Genomic DNA, 25,564 nt, shown 5'->3' with positions numbered 1-25,564 from the left:
TTTGATGGAAGTTTTTTTTTTGGGGGGGGGGAGAACCCTCATAAGAAACTCTCAGCCTATGGCTGTTGGAAACCTAAATCTTTATGTGCATATTTCATCAGTAGAGAATTACCAGTCTGGGCTTGATTCAAACTGGTGACCTAGAGATGAAAGGCTCCATTTCCTATTGTCCACTTCTGAGTAATACAGTTCATTCCACAAGCCAAATTATCTCATGTATAATGCTATTCTGGGAGGAGTGCAGAGGCAGAAGATAGTAGTATAGTTTAAAATTGCCTATGATACATTCCCAACTGATAATGGCTAGGGCGCTGTCCAGTAAGAATTACTGACATTTCTGCTTTATTTTTACTTACAGTTTTTTGACTGAAACAAGCTAATCGTCACAGCTAATATACGCAACTAACTGGTTCTATCACTGTTAACCTTACCCCTCCAATTGCCTGTTAAATCCACTCGATGCCTTTTGTTTACGTTGAAATTGTAAGCTCCTTAAGGCAGAGACCATCTTCTAATGTTTTTTGTTTAGCATCCAGCACAGTGAGAGCTCTGAACTTGATTGGGACTTCTGGGAGCTACTAAAATGGAAACAAAAGCATAATTTCAAGAAGCTGTAATTGTAGTTACAAAGGTTAAGAACCTCTCTTTCATCAGATATGTCTTTGCAATGTATAATAAAAAGTAGAAAAATAAAGAACAATCCTGACTCTTAAATTTAGTTAGGAAAAAAGTGTGTGTGTGTGTGTGTGTGTGTGTGCGCGCACATCCTCACATTCCTTTTTTAAACTTGACCTGAGTGTGGCAGTCTAAACAAGAAGAACAGGAGTACTTGTGGCACCTTAGAGACTAACAAATTTATTAGAGCATAAGTTTTCGGATGCATCCGAAGAAGTGGGCTGTAGTCCACGAAAGCTTATGCTCTAATAAATTTGTTAGTCTCTAAGGTGCCACAAGTACTCCTGTTCTTTTTGCGGATACAGACTAACACGGCTGCTACTCTGAAGTCTAAACAAGAAGTCCCAAATTAATCATATGTGAAAGAAATATCCTTGTCCCCTCTTTCTACATACATATTAATAGCCCTACCACTTAAGTTGGCTTTATTCTTTGCTAATTTACAAATCTTATTAAGAATAATGTTCTGGAAGACAGTTTCTGAATTCTTTTTCACGTCATTTAAAATGGATTACCAGTAACAATATAAGCAGTACGTTGGAAGGGAAAGTTTGAACGGAGAGTTATGAATCCTGAGCCGATGATGACAACAGACCAGGCTCAATTCTGCTTATACAATATCTGACTCCTACAAGTATTACATCAATATGTGTCTTTATATCTGCAATCAGACCATCATGTTCCCAGTGGGACTGTCCATTTGATATAAGAGCACTGCCAAAATGTAATATTGCCTTAAAGGGGTGGGAGGTGGAAAGCACATTCATGGAAATAATAATTGTAGTAAGAATATGTAAACTAATAGATAGTGTTTCTCCACACTTCCCCTCTTACATCTTTTTCTTTTTGTGCTCTCTTCAAAGTGTTAGATTGCTACGCAAAGCAACTCTATGCCCCTTTCATCTCCCCTGCTTTTCGTGTCTTTAAATGGAAAGAATCATCTTGTTTTGTTTTCCTATTGTTGCAGGTGGAGTTGGAGGTCACACTTCCAGGAGAAGGGAAGGACAGAATATTTAAGGTGGCTATAAAATGGATGTCCTGTGTGAGTCTGCAGGCTTTACATGATGCTCTTTCTGGTCGGCTGCCAAGTGTTCCTTTTGAAACTATCCAGGCACTGGATGTAGTGATGAGGCATTTGCCTTCCATGAGGTGAGGGAAACACCTTGAGGGTCTTTTATAAAATTATCTTATTATTTGAATGGTTTAAACGGTTATTCTAATTTTAATGTGTATTTTAAAGAACAGCCATGACAGCAGCAACTCTCTGTTTCTGTTGCAGCAGGTCTCTTCATGTGCAGGGAGCTAACCGTGAAAGTAGCAGTACTGTTGCTTTTGGACTGGCCTTGTGAACTTCTAGTACCCAGTACCTAAGACTACAAGCCTCCTTCCCCTAATTCTGTACAGACTCTTTCCCCTTCTGCACATATCAGGACTGAGGAAATACTCACCCTGCTTTCCTTGCATTTTTACGTGGTGCTTTGGCTTGTGCAAAATTTAAAACTTCCCCGCCCAGCAAGCTTTGAACCCATAGCATTTGCAGTCATAGCAGTGCTATAAAGCCTTTTACCACACCACTGTCTGAATGTTCTTGCCCTATTGCAGGTCCTTGACCTGGAGAAGGCAGGAAAGGGATTGTGGAATGAGGAGAGGTCCAGGTCTGCCAGCACAGTGGCATTGCTGATTTTTTGAGTCTCCCTACATGTGTATGTTGTTGGGTTTTTTATTCATTTATTTATTTTGTATTCCCATAGCACCTAGCAGCCCATTCTATTCATGGACCAGCATCCCATTCTGCTAGGTGCTATACAAACAGAGAAAAAAAAAAAAGAGGGTCCCTTCCCTAAAGAGCTTACAGTCTAAGTATCAGATGAGATGATGGATGCAGACTGATGAGGGAGTACGGTGAAATGATATGGGTCCGTATGATAGGCAATGGTATGAGTGCACCAGCAGCCCAACTGTTGTCAACTGTGGTTTTTTTTATGGGTATCATGGCAAAGGAAATTTTTAAGGAGAATAGGGAAATAGCTTTGTGGATATTGATGAGGTGCTCCACCCCAGCTTGAGGAGCAGTATAAAAGGAAGCACAAAGGTGCTTATTTGAAAATATAACAAGTGTGTGGTAGGAGCTGGCAGGGATGGGGTGGAGTTACTTGGGCAAGTGGATGGGTTAGAGGATGGGAGCAGATGAGAAACTTTTTTTCTTCTTCAAGTAGTGTCCCTGTGGGTGCTGCACTTGAGGTAAGTTTGTGCCTTTGATCGGAGATTTTTGGTAGTTGTGCCTATTTGGCTTGCGCATGTGCCTCGCACATCCACATGCCCCATGCCAAGGCTATATGGGGCTGCATGGGTGAACCACCCTCAGTTACCTTATAGCATTTATTGTTGTTGAAACTGTTGTTCCCTTGGGGTTTTTTTTCTTTTAAAAAAATCATAAAATAAAAAGATTTTTATTCATATCTCTAGTTAGTTTATAGTTTCCCCTTTTAGGAATTATTTTTTCATTATTTTACTTAGGAATGCCAAGCTCCCCGGGATTCAAGAGGTGCCTCTCCTACCATGAGGCTATTCTGATCAATGATAGACATTCCCAGTGCATCCACTGTTTGGGTGTTACTCATATCCCCTGTAAGTGCAAGGTCTGCACTTCCTTCAAGGGTAGATTTGGGGGATGGGAGGGGGAATAGGAATATCAAGTTTAAACTCCTAATGATTATGACCAGCTTTCAATACCCCCTGTACATAGACCTCCCAGTACCACTAGTGCCCTGTCTACATCAAGATCTCAGTCACCAGAGACTACTAGAGATGTAGATGGTACTGCGGCACCAAGTACATCTATGGTACCAAAATCCTCATTGACATCTGCTGCTAAGCAGAAGAAGGTAAGGAGTACATCTTCAAATCTCGGTCACCAATGCACAAGAAGGCTATAGAGATCTCAGGTCCTAAGGAAGTTCCATGTGGGCTCTAAGGGATGCTGGTACCACAAAGGCATAGAGGAATTTGTCTAAGACAGGCTTGGTAGCAAGTTTGGGTACTCATACCCAGAATGGCAGAGATGCTGTTGAGAAGAGTTCTAAGCCTGCTGCAGAACAACACCTGATACCGGTAACATGCAGGTCAACAGTACCAAAATTGCTCAGCGACCTACAGTACTGATGAAATCTGAGCTGACTTGCTTCCATGCCAAGCGCTTGGTACTAACTGCATGGGGACCAAAGCCATCCTCTGCAGGTTCTCACTTGCTACCATCTTTGATACCATTGGTACCACAAGAATTTAGGTACCCTAAGGACATGATAATTTCTTTGGAACTGGAGTCTCCTCTATTAACGAGTGCTGGAGGATTATCAGCATCAAGACTCTGTCACTGACCCCTCTATCACCTTGAGTACGATATCCGCCCTCGTCTACTCTACAAGCTAAACAGCTGTCCCCTCTCTTGGAGTATGGGGAAGAGGACTCCTCAGATTCTCAAATTTCGGTGCAGGATTCCCCTGTCTATTCTAAGAAACACTGCTCTCCCTCCTACACTGATGTATATACAGGAGGATACTCTTCAGATGACACCTATGTGGCAGGATCATAGGTGCATGCCTCCACGTATGCCAGAGGAGGAGAAGCCAGGGTGGATAAAGAGATGATGCCTCTCACTAATATTTCCTCCTCTTCATGTGTCATGCCTCCCACCACTTTATGTGGCAGATAACTTCAATCAGTTTCAGAAACTGATGAAGTGAACTGCTGAAATGCTTCAGATTTCCTTAGAGGAGGTTTAGGAGTCCACCATAAACTCCTAGTTATTTTGCAAACCTCAATATCTATGAGAATTGCCATTTCAGTCAATGAAGCTCTTATGGAGCCCACTAAGACTGGCAGATCTCTACCTGCAAGAGAGAGGATAAAAAGTATTATGTCCCCATCAGGGAATTGGAGTTCTTATTTTCTCTTCCAGCTTTGAATTCTCTGGTAGTGAAAACCATTAATGAACGAAGCAGACAACATAGCTTAAAGTCCATTCTGTACAGTAAGGACAACCGGCAGTTCAATCTTTTTGGTTGCAAATCCCACATTTCAACCACATTTCAGCTCAGAAGAGCAAACGATCAGGTGTTTGTGGCTAAATATGAATATTTAAATTACCACAAATTTAGTTTTATTGAGCACCTGCCAGAGGAACATCATGACCAGTTTAAGGCTATTATTCAAGAGGGTCGGCTCCTGGCAAAGACATCACTACTTTGACACTGCAGATACTGCAGCACAGTCTATATGCACTGCAGTAATCATGAGGAGAGTGTCTTGATTGCAACTGTCAGGTTTCCCAAGAGAGATTGAGTATCATCAAAAGCCTCCCCTTTGATGGCTACAAGCTCTTTGCCAACTTGACAAATACATTGCTCCATACTTTAAAGGATGCAAAAGACATGCTGTGCTCCCTCAGAATTTTTACTCCTGTAAATAAGACGAGAGGCAGCACAAAAAGTATGCCCAGCCCCATATTTAACTTATCATAGATAGACCATCTAAACCTATGGCCAAGAGACCAAGATACTCAAGAAAGAAACCTCCTTCACCTACATCTTCTGAGCCATCCATGTCCTCCAAGCGATAGTTTTTTGATGATTTGGTTGAAGAGTCTCAACCATGCAGTTGACAAGGTTGTGCAGCTGCAACATCTTACTCCCCTGCCTCCTTTTGGAAGTTGCCTCTTCTGTTTTCAGGCTGCATGGGAGAATGACCTCAGACAAATGGGTTTTGGAAGTCTCAAAATCTGGTTACATCAATTATTCTCATAAGAGGTGGCTGCGTTTAGGAGCAGTAGAACCAGTTCCTGTCCAGCACAAGAGAAGTGAATTCTGTTTAAATTATTTCCTGATTCCCAAAAAGAATGGAAGGTGGAGACCAATTTTACATCTCAGATCTCTAAACAGATAAGTAAAACAGCAGAAATTCAGGATGTTGACCCTTGCAGCATTAATTCCCTCATTAAAATTCTAAAGAAACAGAATTAGAAGACTGATTTGTGACTCGACCTACAAGAGGCATATGTTTATGTGGCTATTCACCCTTCACACAACAGGTTTCTTAGTTTTTTAATCAAGAATGTGCATGACCAATGCAGGGTGCTCTCTTTCAGCCCCAAGGGTATTCTCAAAGATTCTGGCAATAGTTGCTGCCCACCTACATCATTTGAGTATAATCGTTTTCCCATACCTGGGTGATTGATTGATCAGGGTCAGATTTTATCAGGAAGTGTTGGTGTCAGCAAAGATGACATCAATTTCACAAGCCCGGGCCTTCAAATCAACTTTGAAAAGTCTGTTTTGACTCCATTCCAGCGTTTGGACTTCATAGGAGCTTCCCTGGATGCAGTGACAGTCAGAGCATACTTCCCTTCCAGCAGATTTCTTGTACTAGCAAATCTCATCTCAAAGAATCAGGGCAGTCCTCAAGTAACAGTAAGAGAATGTCTTCAACTGCTGAGTCCTTGGTTATTGACTCAGGGTGGAGGTTCAACACTCTACTCCAACCTACAGATTCTGAGACTCCAAATATAGTTTTTCAGTGGTTCTTGGGAATAGAGATATCTTATTAGTCAGAGGTGCAACATGTTTTATTAAATAGTAGAAAAGAATCTAACAAGAAATACTTGCCTCCAGAAATGGAAATATTATCATCTTTGATGTAACAGTCATGAGATTTTGTTGACCCACTGTTCTCTTCCTAGGATATTGGATTAACTGTTCAAACTGAACGCATCAGGTCTGTGAATTCCATTAGGGCTCTCTTAGTGGCAATAACAGCTTTTCATACACCGCAGGGCAGGGGTTCATCTTTACTTACCTAACTACACCAAGATTCCTAAGAGGTTTGTCAAATATCTCCCCACCAATCAGAGATCCTGCTTCTAGGTGGGACCTGTACCTAGTCCTTAATTGCCTTATGAAACATCCTTTTGAGCCTCTAGCTACGTGTTTTTTATTGGATTTATCAATGAAGACAGCCTTTTTGGTAGCTATCATTTCTGCTCGAAGGGTCAGAGAATTGGGGGCTTTAATGGCAAAACTCCCACTTTTATAGTATTCACCAGAGAGAAAGTGTTGCTATAGGCCCGTCCAAAAAATTTATCTAAGATGCGCTCAGAATGTCATATTAATCAAACCATTCATCTCCTGGTTTTTTTCCTGAGAACCACAATGGACTAGTCAAGAAGCCATATTCGAAACCCTAGATGTCAGGAGGGTATTAGCCTTTTACCTAGATAGAACCAAACCATTTAGAAAATCTCCCAGACCATTGGTATCTCTTGCGGACAGAAATAAGGGTTCAGTAATTTTGAAACCGAGTTTATCTAAGTGGATCTCCAGTTGTATTAAGATCTGATGTTCAACCCCCTTTGAGTGATCGCACATTCCACACAAGCACTATATACATCTGTAGCCTTACTTAAGGATGTGCTGGCTGCAGATGTCTGTAGAGTGGCACCTTGGTCCTCTGTTCATACTTCTTGTAATCATTATGCCTTGGTGCCGGCAGCAAGATAAGATGCTGCTGTAGGCAATGCAGTTCTCTCTTCTGTATTGGGCTGTGCTCTGAACCTCCTGATTCCTTGGGGGTATTGCTGGGGAATCCCCTGAAGTGGAGCACCCACAAGGGAACTACTTAAAGAAGGAAAAATTACTCCCCTTGTGCAGTAACTGGAGTGCTTCAAGATGTGTGTCTCTGTGGGTGCTCCACTACCCACCCTCCTTCCTCTCTGCTTTGGAGTCTCCCTTGGGGGATCTTGCAGTGGTTCTTCTCTGCAGCCCCATAAAGCCTCGATGCAGGACACATGGATGTGTAGGGCACTTGCGCAGTCTGAATGGGCACCATTACCAAAAATCTCTGATCGAAGGTGCAGGTGCACCTGAAGTGGAGCACCCACAAAGAGACACATCTCAAAGAACCCCAGTTACTGCACAAGATGAATAACTTCTCCATCTGTGACAGGTAGAAGGAGGAGAATTGTGGGAAGTGGAGAGGAGGGGGAAGGTTGTGTTCTCCTGAGGAAAAAATGGGCAAGATCTTGTGTAGCGGGAGAAGTGGAGGCAAAAGGAGGGGACAATTTTGAAGAGTGAGTCAAAGGTAGCTGAGGTTGTGGGTGTGGGATTCATTTAAGTTGGAGTAGTAGAGTTGTTGAGCTAGGAAGATGGCAGAACAGAAGGAGGAGAGAATGAATTTGTATCAGAGGAAGGCAGCCTGGTCACGGGACTTCCATAAGAGGCACTTATTGCAAAGATAGGAGCAGAGGAAGCAGATGTTCGAGGTGAGCCAGAGCTGGAGGTTGGCAGGGCAAACCTTGTGATGGTATGGAGGAGCAAACCAATTAAGAGTGGAGGAGAGTGAAGCATGGAGAGAATTGACAAGAAAGAAAGAAAAAAAAGGAAGAGAAGGCAGGAGGGAAAAGTCTGAGAGCAGATGAGAAGTTCAATGCTGATGGACTGGAAATTACAGAAAGGCTGAGGGCCTGGGGGAAGGGATGGACCGATGGGCAAGGCTGATCAGATGATGGTTGGAGAGAGGGAACTCAACAGCAGAGATTAGAGAAATAGCAGTTCTTGGTGAAGACCAAGTCCAGTGAATGGCTCTTTCGGTGAGTGGAGAGCTGAACCAGACCTGTCGCTGGCAGACCCTAGATGCTTGCTCATGCCGAGATGCCTAGGCCTCACTGAACACTAACAGAAGCAATGCTGGAAACCAGTCTGGCTCACCTCTGCATTAGTATTGCTAAAATAGATATTAGAGCTATAAAGAGGTGTTTAGATTTTATGAAATGCTTGTAGGATGCTGCATGTATTAATCCTATTATAACATCTGCACCTCATGTACTGTTTGCTCTGTAACCACATAAAAGTGTTTGCTCTAGAATGTAGACCCTCCCCCAGTCAGGAGGGAAGCATTGCCAAGTATGAAATACTAGTTTACCCCAAGAGGTGTCCTCTCCTTTCCAATAAAAGAAGGCCGATAGACACCAGACAAGCCATTGTGGAACATCAGTGGACAGACAACTTTGTTGATTGCTCCCTCCATACCCAAGTAGAGGAGATGTGCAGAAAGACTCGTCCCATCAGCTTGAGCTCTGGCAGAAGGGAATAAAAATCCCCAGCAAGAAGAAATTGTTATCCCTATGCTGCATGGACTTCAAGGAGGGGGCAAGACTTCTAAGCATAAGTAAGGGATCCCCAGCTGTGTAGCTTGGGTTAGCCCTAAAGGACCTATAGAACTTGCACATTACAACAGCTATTACTTTTTGAAACCTAAGACTGTAACTCATTTGTGTGCACGTTTACCTGCTTTACCTTGTAAATAACTCCTCATTTCTTTTCTTAGTTAATAAATCTTTAGATAATTTATTATAGGATTGGTTACAAGCGTTGTCTTTGGTGAGAGATCTCAGGTACAATTGACCTGGGGTAAATGACTGGTCCTTTCGGAGTAACCTGAATATTATTGTGATTTTTTTTTTTTTTTTTGGTCTAAGGTACCATCTGTCACAAAGGCAAGTTTGCTTCGGTGGCAAGATAGATCAGAGTACCCCAGGGGACTGTCCGTGACTCCATGTTAAGGCGGTTAAAGTTTGGGGTTTGTGCTGTGGTTTGTAACAGTCTGGTCTGTGGTTGGTACTCGTGTTCATGAGTCACTTCAGACAGCATGACAAGTGAAATGAACGGCTCTTTTGGTGAGTGGAGAATTGAAGAGGTGAAGGCAAGGAAACTAGAGCTAAGGGGTTGGATGGTTCATCAGCCTTGAAAATGAAGTCACTGAGGATGAGTGTGGGATAGTGTGAGGAGAGGAAGAGAGAGAAAGAGTTAAAAGATTAAATCATAGAAGATGACTACTTATGGATGACTATCAGCAGACCGTTTATTTTAGTCAACTTCAGTGGGCCTTTTTCAAATTTTAATTAATCACCTAGGATTTATTTAAATAATATATTTATTTGTGTTGACATTATTTAATGAATAAAATGACAGCTCTAAAGCCAGATTCTGATCTCAGTTACACTGGTGTAAATTCAGACTAAGCTATTTGATTTTCAGAAAGGGAATTGCAAACAGAGAATCAGGAATGAGCTACTGTCTTTAATTTATGTGACAGAAGGAATTCTTTAGGTGCTCAAATACTGAACCCTTCAATACAGGCCTGCAGAAGGGAACTCGAAGGACTTAAATAATCCTGTCAGTGGAAATCGGAATCTTGTACCCAAATTCTATGTGACTTTTTTTTAAAACACCAAAGACTAATTTTTCTGAGCAATGACATTTACTTGAGTTAGTAAAAATATTGGAGTCGAAAATACAGATGCTAATTGGGACACTGATACGTGTGAATATTTTATGGCTGTTACTCAAAACTAGAATAGAAATCAAAACTGGGAAGTAGAGAGTAACATTTATTAGAATGGCTGAACTTTTCAGTTTTAAAGAGCTAAGTAGTCAAATGCAGATTTATTTTTTATCCTATTAATTTCAATATATCTATAATGAATAACAAAATATACATAAACTTCTCATAATATATTAACCACTTGCTGCCTAATCTTAGCTATAGTTGAAACATTTAATTATATATAATATGAATGGTTACAATATAAATCAATTACTTGTATTACACAATTTACAAACACATTTTGCATATAAAAATCCAGCTAGTTAAGGAAAAATTATTATGATAATATAAGCAAAATCCAGAGGAGGGGGGATAGAGACGGAAGGGGAAGGAAGTGAGCTTGATAGAAGGAGGTGGTGGGGTGTGCGTTTAATAGTATCATTCAGAGACTCCCAGAAAAGCATCCCATATCACTGAGAATTTTTCAAGGGTATTTCTGTAATGGAAAACAATTCTTTCCACGGTGGCCAAGCTTGCAATATCTATGCTCCGGTCTTCAATTGTTGGTCGCTTTTTGAATTTCCAATTAGTGCTCTGCTTAGCCAAAATTTTTCAGATTTATTGAGCTTCCTATTAACATCCATTAGGTTTAAAATTACATGTTTAGCTTGTAACACAATTTTATTTGATAAGAAAAAATTAACTGCAGTTCAGTTCTGCCCCCAAACCTACAAGTATAGGAGCCTTCCCACAGCATACGGGTTAAATTAGTACCTGCTGAATCACAGTGCCAGCATTTGTCTGACTTAGTGGCACCTGTTCTGAATAGTCGGAGAGGGGTCCAGTGCATCCTCCATATGATTTTCTGCCTGATTAATCTTAAATTGAGGTCCAAGAAGCAGTTGAGAGCACTGTCTCAAATTTGTTTCCATTGGTTAGCAGAAAATAATTGGCCTAGTTCCTCTTCACATTTCTTTTTTAGGGAATTTATGTTTAGTTCAGATTTGCTGGTCAAGTGTGAATATAGTGTTGCCATAGGTCTTGGTAATCTGGGTATTATTTGGAGAAATGCAAGTAGTTCAGATGGGTCAGCAGAAACGAAGGAATTGTGGCCAAACCGATGGGAGATGGCATGTTTACGTTGGATATATTGCAACTGCTTCTTAATCTCTAGATTGAACCTTTCTTTTAATTTTGTAAAAGGGAGGAAAGTATTGTTTTCAATAAATTGACTGATGGTCAAAATCCTTTTCCTAATCCAGTCTGGCCAAAAGATGGGGTTGCCTGCTATACGGAGTTTTGAGTTATCCCAGATAGAGGCCTTGGTATGCAGAATGGGGTGGTTTTTAAATTTAGTAGACCTATTATGCCAAATATTTCTGGCTGCCACAATAGTAGGTAATTGTTCTGCAGGGAATTGGTAGTAATCCAAGCGCAGTGGAAAGGGGTAAAAGGTAGAGCCCTGCGTGGATACAAAATTTGTATCCGCATCCAATCCAAGATCCGCAAACATAGTCCACGGATATCCGCATCCACAGATGTGGATATCCACCGATTTGCGGGACTCTAGATATAAAATTTGTATCCACATTCGTCCATGATCTGCAAACATGATCTGCAGATATGAAGTCGATATCTGCAGATTTTCAGGGCTTTAGTAAAGGCAACCAATTCTGCTTCCACCTGTAGCCCATCCGGGATTCTAAAGCACGAGTGAATGAGCCACTGTGCTGCTTGGCTAAGAATTATTGCATGATAAAGTTTAAAGTTGGGAGATCTAAAACTACTTGTTTCAATAGGGAGCTGTAATCTTTGTAAGGAGATTCTGGGTTTTTTACCAGAATGCCACAAGAAGGACCCGAACATGTTGTCAATTTTAGTAAAATAAAAGTGGAGATGGCTAGGGAGGGAATTCAGAATAAAAAAGATTCTGGGAAGGGCATTCATTTTAATTGTTTATTTTTCCCCAAAGGGAGAGAGGTAGTGCTTGCCATTTATTTAAATCATTTGCTAACTGCATGATTAATGGGTTTGAGTTAACCTTGACTGTTTTTAATTTCCTTCAGGAACAGGATGCCAAGATATTGGAGGTTTGTCTGTTGCCATCTAAATGTGCCTATAGGAGAGCCACTTCTAACTAAATCCCAGGATATTTTTATTGCTTTTGATTTATCCTAAATTATTTTATAACCAGAGGATTTACCAAAGTTATCTATTGTTTGTAGGATATTTGGAATAGATTGATCCAGATTTTTAATAAATAGGAGGATGACATCTGTGTATACAAAGATTTTTGTCTCCCCAGTCTCTGATTTGATCCCTTGAATACCCTGGTGTTCCCTAATTAGTACTGCAAGTTGTTCTAATGCTAGATTGAACAGGAGGGGGAGGGGGGGGCATCCCTGTCTAATTCCTTGAAACAGATCAAAGGAGGGGTATATTGTGCTGTTAGTTAGGATATGAGAGTTGGGATTGGAATATAACAGCTTCATCCATGAAATAAAGGATTTCTCCACTCAAATTTATCCACAGTACCAAACAAATATTGCTAATTCACTCTGTCAGACTTTCTCTGCATTGAATGAAATGATTCCATGGGAATTTCTAGAATGTTGATGGAATGCCATAACATTAATCAACTGATGTGTTATCTGAACCATGCCTTTTAAAAAAAAAAAAAAAAAAATCCCACCTGATTAGGATGAACCACATCACTGATTACTTTTTCAAGCCTCATAACCAATATTTTTGAAAGTATTTTTATATGAGTATTGATTACAGAGATGGGTCTGTAGCTGTTAGATTTTTGCATATCCTTACCCAGTTCAAGTAGTACAGTAATTAGCGCTTCCCTCATAGTAGGAGGCAAGATACCTATCTTTGTAAATGCATAATAGCTATGGGGACATAATTTCTTTGAAACTTTGATAGAATTCTCAGTAGGCCATCGGGGTTGGGGATCTTCTTCTACTGTCATAAAATGAAGCATCTTGCCTTCCTTTTTAATTTTGAAAATATTAGAGAAGGAAATGAAGTTGTCCTTTGGCTAGGGCTCTTGACCTATTGATTTTAGCCCTCTTTTCTACAATGTCTTGGTATAATCCAGGAAAATCATCAGGCTGTGTTGTTTCTGTGTTAGATTTTTAAATTCAGAGGCTTTTCTAAGAATGAGTTCCTTAATATTGTATTTTTAAAATCTTAAAGTTATGACCAGAGGGTTTGCTGTAAGGGAGTAATGGACTCTCTCAATATCTAAGTTCTGTTCAGGGGGCAGAGGTAAAAGTGCTGTCAGCATGGTGGATAAAATTCAACAGTCCTGGCTTTTTCCAGCCCGTATCTGGGAGACCCACATCTCTCACATTATCAGAGGGGTAGCTGTGTTATCTGGATCTGTAAAAAGCAACAGAGTCTCCTGTGACAACACAGACAACCCGCCAACCGTAAGCATATTCTCACCAGCAACCACACACCGTACCATAACAACTCTAACTCAGGAACCAATCCATTCAACAAGCCTCGATGCCAACTCTGCCCACATATCTACACCAGCAACACCATCACAGGACCTAACCAGATCAGCTACATCGTCACCGGTTCATTCACCTGCACGTCCACCAATGTTATATGTGCCATCATGTGCCATCAATGGCCCTCTGCTATGTACATTGGCCAAACTGGACAGTCACTACGTAAAAGGATAAATGGACACAAGTCAGATATCAGGAATGGCAATATACAAAAACCTGTAGGAGAACACTTCAACCTCCCTGCCATCTTACAGCAAAAAAACTTCAGGACCAGACTCCCAAGAGAAACTGCTGAGCTTCAGTTCATTTGCAAATTTGACACCATTAGATCAGGATTAAACAAAGACTGTGAATGGCTAGCCAACTACAGAAGCAGTTTCTCCTCCCTTGGTGTTCACACCTCAACTGCTAGCAGAGGACCTCACCCTCCCTGATTGAACTAACCTCGTTATCTCCAGACTGATTCTTGCCTGCATATTTATACCTGCCTCTGGAAATTTCCATTACATGTGTCTGACGAAGTGGGTATTCACCCACGAAAGCTTATGCTCCAATACGTCTGTTAGTCTTAAAGGTGCCACAGGACTCTCTGTTGTATCTCTCACATTGTTTCTCCTTTATCTTCTCTCGAGATCATTAACCTTCTCCTGAAGTGCTTTAATAGTTCTTTCCAGTTGGTCTGCAGTTATATTCATAGTAATCAATGTGTCTTCTAGTGAGGCGATTCTGTTCTCAGCTTCCTCTAGTTTAGGTGCCAAGCCTTGTAAATAGCTTGAAATATACTACTCATATTTTTTATCTCAATTATTTTCAGATATTTTTCTCAAGAATGTCTGTTGACTTGCGATGTGTGTTACCCAGTCCGTAATTTTGTCTAGTCTGAGGGGCAGCCTGTCCCTGGTCAGGCCGAAAGAGGGTTGTCTGACAATTTCTGCTTTTCAGGATTTTGTGGAGAGTCTGAAGATGGAGCAGCATCCACAAGGGTATTAAATTGAAAGACAAGAGTTGTAAAATAATATCTGATAAAAATTAGATGGGGACGGAGGGGAGTGGTTAAATTGCTGATTGTTTGGATTTTAGGAGGGAGGGAAAGGAGCTGTAAAGCTATGGAGCTATCATCCCCCTAATGGCTCCTGACAGTCAATCAGATATAGATTTAAAAACCTCCTGAAGATCCTATTTTGATATTGAAATATAACAGCATGAACATACGCAGACAGGAATTTGACGCTGTCCATCTTTTAATGCTAAGAACGCGTGTTCCTCTCCCTCTGCCCTGTCAAAGAAGTGGAAGATGAATGTAATTGTGAACGCTATAATGTACAGATAAATATTAGCAAGGCAAAGGTGTACAGTGATTAAGACAATGTTATTTTACCTGGCATGCATTTTTTTCAAAATAGGATTCGGAATCAGGAATTCCCAAGATATAACCTACGTTCTGGCACTGACTATCCTTATGACTTTGGCCAAGTCATTTAAAATCTCTGCCTCAATTGCCCCAACTGTAAATATGGAAATAATATCTCTGAGAAGTTGAGAATTAATTAAATCTCTGTAAATCATGTGATAATCTGAGTCCAGACACCCTGAATGGAGGACGGGGGTTTGAACCCCAGAGAATAAGCAGTTGTATCAACTGATTGTATACAGTGTTATTGTGCTATCAAAACATGTTGAGTAAGGTCTTTTATGAAAGCTTGAATGTTCTAAACTTAATAATTATGTGATTTCTATACAAGCTATGGTTATGATATTATGTAGTTGTGTGTGTATAGAGAACTGTGCTCATAAACTTCAGCTTCACTTTACAGCATAGGCGCCGACTCCATGGGTGCTTCGGGGCAGCCAAGCTCCCCTCCCCACCTCACCTCCACCTCCGCCCCGAGCGTATTGCGTCCCCACTCCTCCGCCTACCTCCCAGCGCTTGCTGCCGCAAAACAGCTGTTTTGCAGCGTAACAAGATCTGGGAGGGAGGGGGGAGGAGCGGGGATGCGGCGCACTCAGGGGAAGAGGCGGGGCAGGGGCAGGGATTTGGGGAAGGAGTCGGAATAGGGGTGGAGTTGGGGTGAGGACTTTGGGGAAGAGGGTGGCATCAGGGCGGGGCCGGGGGCAGAGGGACAACAGGACAGTGAACAATCAGACAGGTAGAGGCACCTCCCAAGCCAAGTGTTTACACAAAACCAGACTTGGGTTGTACAATGGATAGCTACCTAAGAAAAGAAAAAGATGGGCTGTTAAAGGTAATGGAAGCACATTGGGGAAATTCCCAGTTGTCTCACTTTAAATATCTATGGTGATTGAAGGGGGAAAAGTGAAAGGCATCCAGAAATTGAGCAACAGCCTCTGGGCAGAAACCTGCCAAGGAAATGGTGAATCCCCGCTATAGTTAGGGATAGGCAGGAAAACTGTTCGAAGGCAATAGGTAACTTGTATTAGAAAAGGGATTTTATCTAATATGGAAGAGTAAAGCCTGAGGTTGCATCTTTCTTTATTTAGTGTGTAACATGTATATATTAGCTCTCCCTTACTATTTCATCTTTGTGTCTGGTTTTTCTGTTAAATAAACCTTTTGATTATTTTCACATGAAGCAGGTGTCTGTTGTGCAACCTTTGGGGAGTGTGTGTGTGCCAAAGTGAACTGATAATTGGGTGGGGACAGGTTTTACTCCTGAAGAGGTGATGAACCAGAGGGGAACAATCCAAGTGTCTGGTATTTAAGAACTTGGGGAGGATGGATTTGGGGAGACTTAAGACTGGAAGGGATGTTGGTACCACCCTGCAAGGAGTAAGTAGGCTGGTGAGAACCAGGGTGAGACATTGTGCTTGTGAGTTTGATACTGGTGTCAAGGATCTTAGCCATAACAGCACAGCCTGAAGGCGTTCCACCAGTCAAGGCAAGCAGTGATAGACTCCCTTACTGGTCTGTGTGATCCCCAAAATGTCACAGATACTTTATATGTTAAAAGTGCAAGTATCATTGCCAAATCCTGACATTAAGGGAAAAAACTCACTTTTGTTATTGTCACGACACACAAAATCCCCTCCCTTGAATAATTACATTCATACCCCTTTTCATAGGATAATGGAGAAGATTAACCTGATTTTTGTTAGACTCTGATTTTGTGTTGCACTTAGACACCTTAAAAATATCTCAGATGGACCTCACTCAGACAAAGCTTCCATTGATTTCATTGGAAGCTTTTCTAGAGCAAGGACTTCAACATTTAACCCATTACAACATATGCTGGTGATATTCTTGTTTTTCATATACAGATATTGAAAATAATAACATAAGTAAGTTTGAAATAGATTAATAGTAACTAATATACTTTTCTGTTTATTTGAAAACTGGCTTTAAATTAAAAATACATATTTATTTTAGAAAGGAAACAAACTGATAAATCCATCGTTTCTCTTTTGTGGTGGCCATGCGTTTATACTATAAAAATAATAATTATTTAGAAAATGTTAACTGGGGTTAATTGTTATACTGCAAGATTTAAATACAAATTGTTTAGGTTTTTCCCCTTACTGAATTGTGGCTGCACTGGCATACTGAACTATGTTTAAGTTCTTTTGCTTGTGTTTTCAGGCAGGTCAACAGTTATCAGTATAACATATAAAATGTGAAGAATAGCAAATCTCTTTAAATGATTCATTGAAAGTTAAAAGATACATAGACTTGGTCACCTGACAGTGTAAATAGTTTGTGTATAATATGTGTGTGTGTGTGTGTGTGTATACAAAGTATATTTGTGTGTGTGTGTGTATATGTGTATACATATGTATACGTGTGTGTATATATACACACACACACACTTATAAACGAAGCATTGAAAGGAATGTAAATGATTTTTGTATTTGTTGCAGCTTTATTACTATAGGTTTTTTTCCCATTTTTATTTTAATTATAAGATCTGATTCAGTAGTTAATGGGTTTATTTTCTTGTTTGCAGGTATACTCCTGTTGGCCGGTCTTTTTTTACTGCATCTGAAGGCTGCTCAAACCCTCTGGGTGGTGGTAGAGAAGTTTGGTTTGGGTTCCATCAATCAGTCAGACCTTCACTCTGGAAAATGATGCTTAATATTGATGGTATGTACTGTGCTACTTCTCCATTTGTGTTCTGTTCCGTTCATTTGAAATTATTCAAGTTAATCCCATTTGTTGGACTTCTCAAGAACTTCTTCAGAGCTATAAAGTCTCCAGTAATGTAATTAATTGCACAGGTGTGTTTCTCTTTGTCTGCAGTGTCTGCAACAGCATTTTATAAGGCACAGCCAGTAATTGAGTTTGTATGTGAAGTTTTGGATTTCAAGAGTATTGAAGAGCAACAGAAACCTCTCACAGATTCCCAAAGGGTAAAGTTTACCAAAGAAATAAAAGGTATGAATTACATAACTGGAGCAAAACTTCTTAATTCTTTGTGATGTGAACTTCCAAGTGCCAAGGTAAGTTTGGATGCCAGGAGGAGATTGATTTCGGATAGAAATTGACAATGACCTAGAATACTAAATATATGCTTTTGAACAGAGATTGGATAACAAAAGTGTCTTATTCTAAGCAGAAACATCTTATAACTCGGGCCTTGTCTACATTACACAGTTTTGTTGGCAAAAGGCAGCTTTTGTCAACAAAACAATGGAGGTTTACACACTACAATGCTCCTCCCGCTGACTAAACTCTCCTGCTTTGCTGACCAAATAAAACCACCTCAACGGGAGGCGTAGAGCTTTTTGCGGCACAGTTAGATCAACGAAGTGTCAGTGTGGACACTGCGTTCGTTACGTTGCCGTAACTGGTCTCCAGGAGGTATCCCACAGTGCCCACTGTAACTGCTCTTCTCACTGTTTTGAACTCCACTGCCCTGCATTCAGCTACATAGGCATTCACCTCTCCCCTTTCAAAGCCCCAGAAAGTTTTTTTGAAATTCCTTAGTGTGGAGAGCTACTGCCCAGCTGAGCATGCTGGCTCCTGGCAGCAAAAGCACTCCTGCCTGGACTACAGGAGAGGGGGTAGATCTTTGGTCTGTGGGGAGAGGAGGGTGTGGGAGAATTCGGAGGGAATCACAGAATCAAAACATTAACATGGAATCCTGCTCTTCCTGGCACAAGGAATACTGCGGCAGGCAGGCAAGGCGGGATGCTGCTGGGAGAGGGTGGGGAAGAGTTCTCCCATCGGCTTAATTACTCCAGCCCCTACGAGCGGCGGTAGCTATATCAGCAGGAGAAGCAGACAGCACTGTCCACACCAACGCTTAAATTAGCATAAGTTATGTCCCTCGGGGGGGGTGTAGCTAATTCACACCCCTGAGCAACATAACTTATTTCAACTTAAGCTATAGTGTAGCCATAGCCTAAAATATGTAACAAGACTTTAAGAATTGCAGCAGTCGGGTCTGTACTTCAGTCCTCAACCATCCTGTTTTTCCTCCTGCTGTAGGAGTGTGCATCCAGATTTATTTTTAATATAATTTTAGTGAAGTCAATGAGAGCTTGTCTACAGACAGAGTTGCATGAATTTAGCTAAAATGTGTGGTTTTAAACTGATTTACTTAAACCAGTGCAAAAGGCTTTATGGGCACTCTTCTTTTGGTTTAAACCAGGCTTATTTGGTTTAGCAAAAGTTAATTAGGAACAGATTAAAGCTACATTGAAATGAGTATCAACACAGGGGTTTACACCAGTTCAACTAAACTGATTGGACTAAACCAGTTTAATGCAATGCAAGTTTGTGTGTAAACAGCGCCTCATTGCCTTCAAGCTGGTTTGGCTGGTATAAACAAACCTTTAGGTTCGTCTAAACTAGTAAAAATGGTCTAGTTTAGATAAGGGTTACACAGCCTGTTTTAGCTGATCCCCAGCTGAACCTCATAGTTTTTACTAGTATGGACAAATCCTTTGTGTGTGTTCGGTTTCATTGGAAGTTTATTCCAGAGATGAATTTGGCCCTATGTTCTTAACCCATTTCTAAAAGTATTAAATCAGTTGTTAGGAACACTTGCTCCTATTGGTATTCACAGTCCTCTAAAATTCCCCCAGTTTCTCCCACCTGACTTCCACCCAATCATTTGATCATGTGTTATTTCAAAATTACCCCAGGGAATGTGAGTTGCAACACAAAAGGAACACCGTTCGAAGATCACACATGCTCTTTAGGGCATGTCCACACTACAAAGTTAAGTCGACTTAATGTAAGTCGACATCTAGCCGCCGCAGTCATTAAGTCGGTTGGGCGTGTCCACACCACGCTCATTGTGTTAGTGGAGTACATCTCCATTGTTATCACTGCCTGCTGTGTGCTCCATAATATCTGTGAGGCAAGGGAGAGAAGTTTCCACAGGGGTGCAGCGTGGAAGTAGATAGGTTGGCAGTTAGTTTTGAGCAGCCAGATACCAGGGCAATAAGAAGAGCCCACCAAGGAGCTCTGTGTCTCCGGGAGACTTCAGTAATGAGCTACATTAACGTGCACCGCTTATCTGCATTGTGCCTCCCCGTACCATCCCCTCCATTGCATCAGTTTCCTTGTATCCTCCTGCCCATCAAACCCCCATGATTGGAATAAAGAGCATTTCATTATCAAAACATTGACTTTTATTATACAAACATAAAGAACAGGAAAATAATTTAACCTCTGGCAAATGGTGTGATAAAATTGGGAGAAACTAGGTCATCTTGTCTGTGAAAGCACAGAAGTCTTGCCCATCAGAGGTCTTCAAATGGCTGCCTTTTGTTCTTAGTACCCTCTCCAGTGTTCATAGAATATCAGGGTTGGAAGCAGGACCAATCCTCAAACAGATTTTTGCCCCAAATCCCTAAATGGCCCCCTCAAGGATTGAACTCACAACCAGTATTGAGTGGAAGGGACACTGAACTCCTCCTCCTATCCCCCGCCTCCTAGAGTACTTGGAGGAGGAGGAGGATTGGGAACAGGGTGATGCTTGCAGGCAGTTCTGCAGGGGCTGCAAAGGGAATCTAGCTTCAAGTTGGTTTTTTTTTTTGGTTTTTTGTTTGTTTGGTTGAGCTTCAAAAAACAGATACTTCAACGTGTCTGGTCCATCACAGTCTGCCGTGTCTCATCCTGTGTGGCATGCTCTCCTGCTCTCCATGTCCAGTTTTTCAGACAATGAGATCCTCCAGGCTCTTAACTCCGTGTCAGCTATCCCAGAGGCATTCATTATTTCATTGAACAGGTCATCATGTGTTCTCTTTTTCTGCCTTCTAATCTGCAAAAGCCTCTCCACCAGTGTGGAGGATGTGCTGGAGGCCAAGCTTTCCACTGGAAGGCATGCCAAAGCACAAGTCAACCATTGTGAGTGCATACCCTGGGTCTAGTGCAAGGTTGCTATTTAAAAAACACTCCCCTTATTGCATTCAAATGTTTGGGCTATTATGTTTCTTACCTCTAAATTTCCTGGCTTTCTAATGCTTCTTCTTTAATTCTAGACAAACACAGGTTTGTTCTGGTTTTTTGGTTTTGGATAACCTTCAGGATTCTTACCAAGCAGAACTTTTATGAATCTTTAACCAGTGTTATTTAGTAGTCACTAAGTATTTTAGTAACTGGTTAAGTTGGTTAATAATAGGGTGACCAGATGTCCCATTTTTAAAGGGACAGTCCCATTTTGGGGGACTTTTTCTTATAAGTGCCTATTACCTCCCACCTCCTGTCCCAGTTTTTCACAGTTGCTATCTGGAATCCCTAGTTAATAAATTGATATATATGTGGAAAAATGTTGATTACTTGAGTGAAATTATATGTAATATAGATTGAGGCACATATTAAATAATTTTTGTATGAGAACTAACACTTTTCCAACATCTCCATGAACACTGACAAGCCATTAAAATCCTTGAGGTAGCTGACATTTTACAGCTCCTTTCCTTAGAGAATCTGGTCTTCATGGTGTTTCATTAACAGTTGAACTGAAAATATATTTTGCTCCGTTACAGTCATTTTATTTCTATGTGTGAGAAATTAGAGAAAATGAATGGATGCTAATTCTAGAATTGCAGCACAACAGTCAACCCATTTATAGCAACTGGTTTTGTACATTTTGTTAGCCAAGACACACCCCCAATCTCTACTAGTAAATGCTAGTATCCGTAAGTGGGGGAAACCTGTAAAAAGAAGAGAGGAAATTTAAAAGGACAACTGGCTGCATTACCCACTTTTTTTTTTTTAATTTAAGTTTTGAGAAGGATTTTAACTTTTGTGTTTATTGAGCATGCATAGTACAGTACTTGAATAGTCCAAAAAATAAAGAATTCCTAATTACTTATAAATAACAAGACTGTAATAGCAGAACAAAAGTAATCAAAGATTTAAATGATTGTAAATGGTTTTGAAGAAGTGAAGTAGTAATACATGTTTTCATATTGTTAGGTCTAAAGGTGGAGATAACACACTGTGGGCAAATGAAGAGAAAATACCGAGTGTGCAATGTCACCAGACGGCCAGCAAGTCACCAAACGTAAAATATGTTTGTTTTTTCTTTTGCTCATATAGTATTTTAAATTTGTGGATATCCAGTCCAGGTCTTCTCATGGAAAGCTATCAACCTGCCTTACTGATGTATACCAGCATAGGAAGCTGTCACAGTATAACGATACTTTCAGTTGTCACATGTCTCAAGCACTGAAGAATAAACTATACTAAAAATAGACATCAAACTAATCTCTCCCTTTTCTATTTTTTAATTATATTTTTACTAATAAGATTAACTTTTATGGTATCTCAGTTACCCTCTTCAATCTGGTTCCACCAGCTGTTCACACCTGAATTTTTTCTTTCCCCCCTTTTTGGATTTCCCCACTTGTGCAGGACTAGAAAACCCATTGATGACATTGACCTTTTTAATAATTGGCTAGTAAGAAAGTGATACTCTTTTATGTAGGCTGAACGTTACCTCTGCAACATGTGGGTCCGATTCTCTTTTCATTTACACTGGTATAATTACAGATGATTTACATACGTAAAAGTGAGAATTACACTCTATTGTCTGTAACAGCCAAAAATTTTGCAAGCTGCTATTCTAAACTTTGGTGTTTCTCATGGCACTGATATTTATCAATTTGCTCCTCTTTTATTTTTGGAATTCTTTATTTAAAAGTCTTGTGAGTAACTTCAAAATATGCATATATGTTGCAGCTATGTGGTATTAAAAGAAATGCAAAGAATAAGGCTGCAATTTTTTTTACTATAAAACACCTGAACAATATCAACAGCTACTGGTAGTTAACTCTTCTGCGGTTGAGCTTCTTCCTATTTTTTCAGTGGTAATAAAACGTGATAAAGTAATATATATACACTTTTTTTTTTCATTTTAAAGCAACATGGTCTTAAAGCTTTGTCAGGATTCCACTAATTTATATTAATATCTTAAATTAGTGAAGTAGAATTAAGGTGCATTTGGTACGTTTATATCTCAACACTAAAATGCCTATAATATTTTACTTCTGACAGACCCTCACTTAAACTGTTCTTAGGAGATGTAGTTCAATTTCTTGGTGTTGGGCAGGTTACATGTGAAACGTTTCACAGATGTGAGAGACTTATACCACTGTTGTCTTCTACGTATTTTGTTTAACAGTATATAGGTTTATGAAGAGCTGTTGATTCTGACTGACTTGCCATTAACGCCTCCAGTACTATATCTTATTGTAGATCCGTTATGTCCCATGGCATGGGAATGGAGATATACACCATTACAGTGATTGTCAGTCAGGGCATTCAGATGGGCATTTTCTGGATGTTTGCATTAGATCTTAAGGGATCCAGGCAATAAAAGCAATGCGCTCTGTTTTTGTTCCAAGAAAAGGGGGATGAAGATTGTAGGTGTAGTCCGCTCCCTAAGATATGCTGCTTTTTATTATAGGTCAGCGGTTCTCAAACTGTGGGTCGGGACCCCATTTTAATAGGGTCGCTGGGGCTGGCTTAGATGTGCTGGGGATCAGGGCGACTCAAGTTACAGGCCCCCTGGCTGGGACTGAAGTCCTTGGACTTTGGCTTTGACCCCTTCCCCACCCATGGCGGTGGGGCGCTTGCTTTGGCCTTGGTCCCCCCAAACCTGGGGCAATGGGACTTGAACGGGCTCAGGCTTCAGTCCCCCCTCCTGGGGTCGTGTAGTAATTTTTGTTGTCAGAAGGGAGTCGCAGTGCAATGAAATTTGAGAACCTCTGTTATAGGTGTTTAACTCTCTGTAGACCTCTCTCCTGAAAAGTGAAAATGTAGGAAGGCTCGCTCCACTCCATTACAGAGAATAAAGTATTGTTCTTTCTTTCTCTCTCGCGCGCGCGATACACACATGCTTTCATGGGGTCTTTCATTGTGCTAAAATACATTAAGAGTAAGTTTAGGAAAGTATTGTTAGTAAAATGGTTGGTTTTCACATTTGGTTTCCTATAGATTCCCACTTCAGCAGGAGAGTGGACAAACAGTTGAATGCACTGTAGCTCAATATTTTAAGGACAGGCACAAGTTGGTTCTACGCTATCCTCATCTTCCATGTTTACAAGTTGGACAGGAGCAGAAACATACATACCTTCCTCTTGAGGCAAGTAAATTCATCAAAATACTGTATTCTTGGAAAGAAAAAGAAAAAACCCACAAGCTAAAAGTGTTTAGGTTTTCTCTTACAGCTATCTTACTGCTTAGGGAATCATTGCATGAATAAATATAGAAAAGTATAACATATTTTCTGAATTTTTAACTTAATTTGTGTGGGGTTACCTTAGGTGTGCAACATAGTGGCAGGACAGAGGTGTATAAAGAAGCTGACTGACAATCAAACTTCCACTATGATACGGGCAACTGCCAGATCAGCACCTGACCGTCAAGAAGAGATTAGCAAATTGGTGAGTGCTGTGTTTATCTGTGGAGGGAACAGAGGTATAGCATGGAACAAAGCTTTTCTCCTTGAAGTTAATGAGAACTACTATCTAATGCTTATTACAGGTAATAAAAACAGTTTGTAATAAACTATAAAATACTTTCTCATGTCGTCAGTTAATAAGACACTTAAATATTTATAACATCCTCAATTTTCGAGTCATCTAATTTTAGGTGCCCTGTTTCAGATACCCGGGACCAAATTTTAAGTAGTACTGAGCACCATACCTACAAGTGGAGTTATAATGGGAGCTGTGAATTCTTGGCATCACCAAAATTCAGGTCCCAGGTGACCAAGCTGGGCACTAAAATTAGAAAATACTTTTGAAAATTTGGGTCACTTGTGTAAAAAGGACTTTGTTTTGCCACTAGAAATATTAATTTCTTTTCTCTTTTTAGATGCGAAGTGCAAGTTTTAATACTGATCCTTATGTTCGTGAATTTGGAATAATGGTCAAAGATGAAATGACTGATGTGACTGGAAGAGTCCTACAACCTCCCTCAATCCTGTATGGAGGCAGAGTATGTAAACCAAGATGCTGCAGTATCTGGGATGATTGCTTTGTAGTAGTTGACAACTTCTTTAATATGATTGCTTCAATTCAGCCCTGGTGTAACTCCATTGGGAGCCCCCATAATACTTAGCACTTATATAATTTTTGTCATTGTCAAGTCACTTTACATACATGAACTAATTTAATCCTTTATAACACTCCTGTGAGGTATATGTGGAAATATTATCCCCATGGTACAGATGTGGAAACTGAGGCAGGAAAGTTAAGGCCCAACTTTTTTTAGAAGTGGCCTCTAATTTTGGAAAAAGCAACAGAGGGTCCTGTGGCACCTTTGAGACTAACGGAAGTATTGGGAGCATAAGTTCTTCGTGGGTAAGAACCTCACTTCTTCAGATGCAAGTAATGGAAATCTCCAGAGGCAGGTATAAATCAGTGTGGAGATAACGAGGTTAGTTCAATCAGGGAGGATGAGGTGCTCTGCTAGCAGTTGAGGTGTGAACACCAAGGGAGGAGAAACTGCTTCTGTAGTTGGATAGCCATTCACAGTCTTTGTTTAATCCTGATCTGATGGTGTCAAATTT

The 25,564-nt window shown here is 40.5% G+C and overlaps 1 protein-coding gene across 8 annotated transcripts in view; it reads left to right on the top strand.

Moving 5' to 3' along the window:
* Window positions 1-25,564, top strand: part of AGO2 (argonaute RISC catalytic component 2) — a 123,854-nt gene that overhangs the window by 55,100 nt on the left and 43,190 nt on the right. For 3 of the 8 annotated variants that reach the window (XM_065586279.1, XM_005291044.5, XM_065586280.1), the window contains 7 exons: window positions 1,643-1,824; window positions 17,537-17,673; window positions 17,830-17,964; window positions 21,964-22,051; window positions 23,986-24,133; window positions 24,315-24,434; window positions 24,868-24,990. In XM_065586279.1, coding sequence (XP_065442351.1) covers window positions 1,643-1,824; window positions 17,537-17,673; window positions 17,830-17,964; window positions 21,964-22,051; window positions 23,986-24,133; window positions 24,315-24,434; window positions 24,868-24,990 — 933 coding nt within the window. Of the gene's footprint in view, window positions 1-1,639; window positions 1,825-2,026; window positions 8,893-9,292; window positions 9,401-17,536; window positions 17,674-17,829; window positions 17,965-21,963; window positions 22,052-23,985; window positions 24,134-24,314; window positions 24,435-24,867; window positions 24,991-25,564 lie in introns of those variants that run through there. The other 5 variants (XM_008165141.4, XM_065586278.1, XM_005291045.4 and 2 more) reach the window with 3 other exon arrangements.

Source organism: Chrysemys picta, chromosome 2 (assembly GCF_011386835.1).
Source record: "Chrysemys picta bellii isolate R12L10 chromosome 2, ASM1138683v2, whole genome shotgun sequence".
Taxonomy (NCBI): Eukaryota; Metazoa; Chordata; order Testudines; family Emydidae; genus Chrysemys; species Chrysemys picta.
This window is presented reverse-complemented; position numbering and strand designations above follow the sequence as displayed.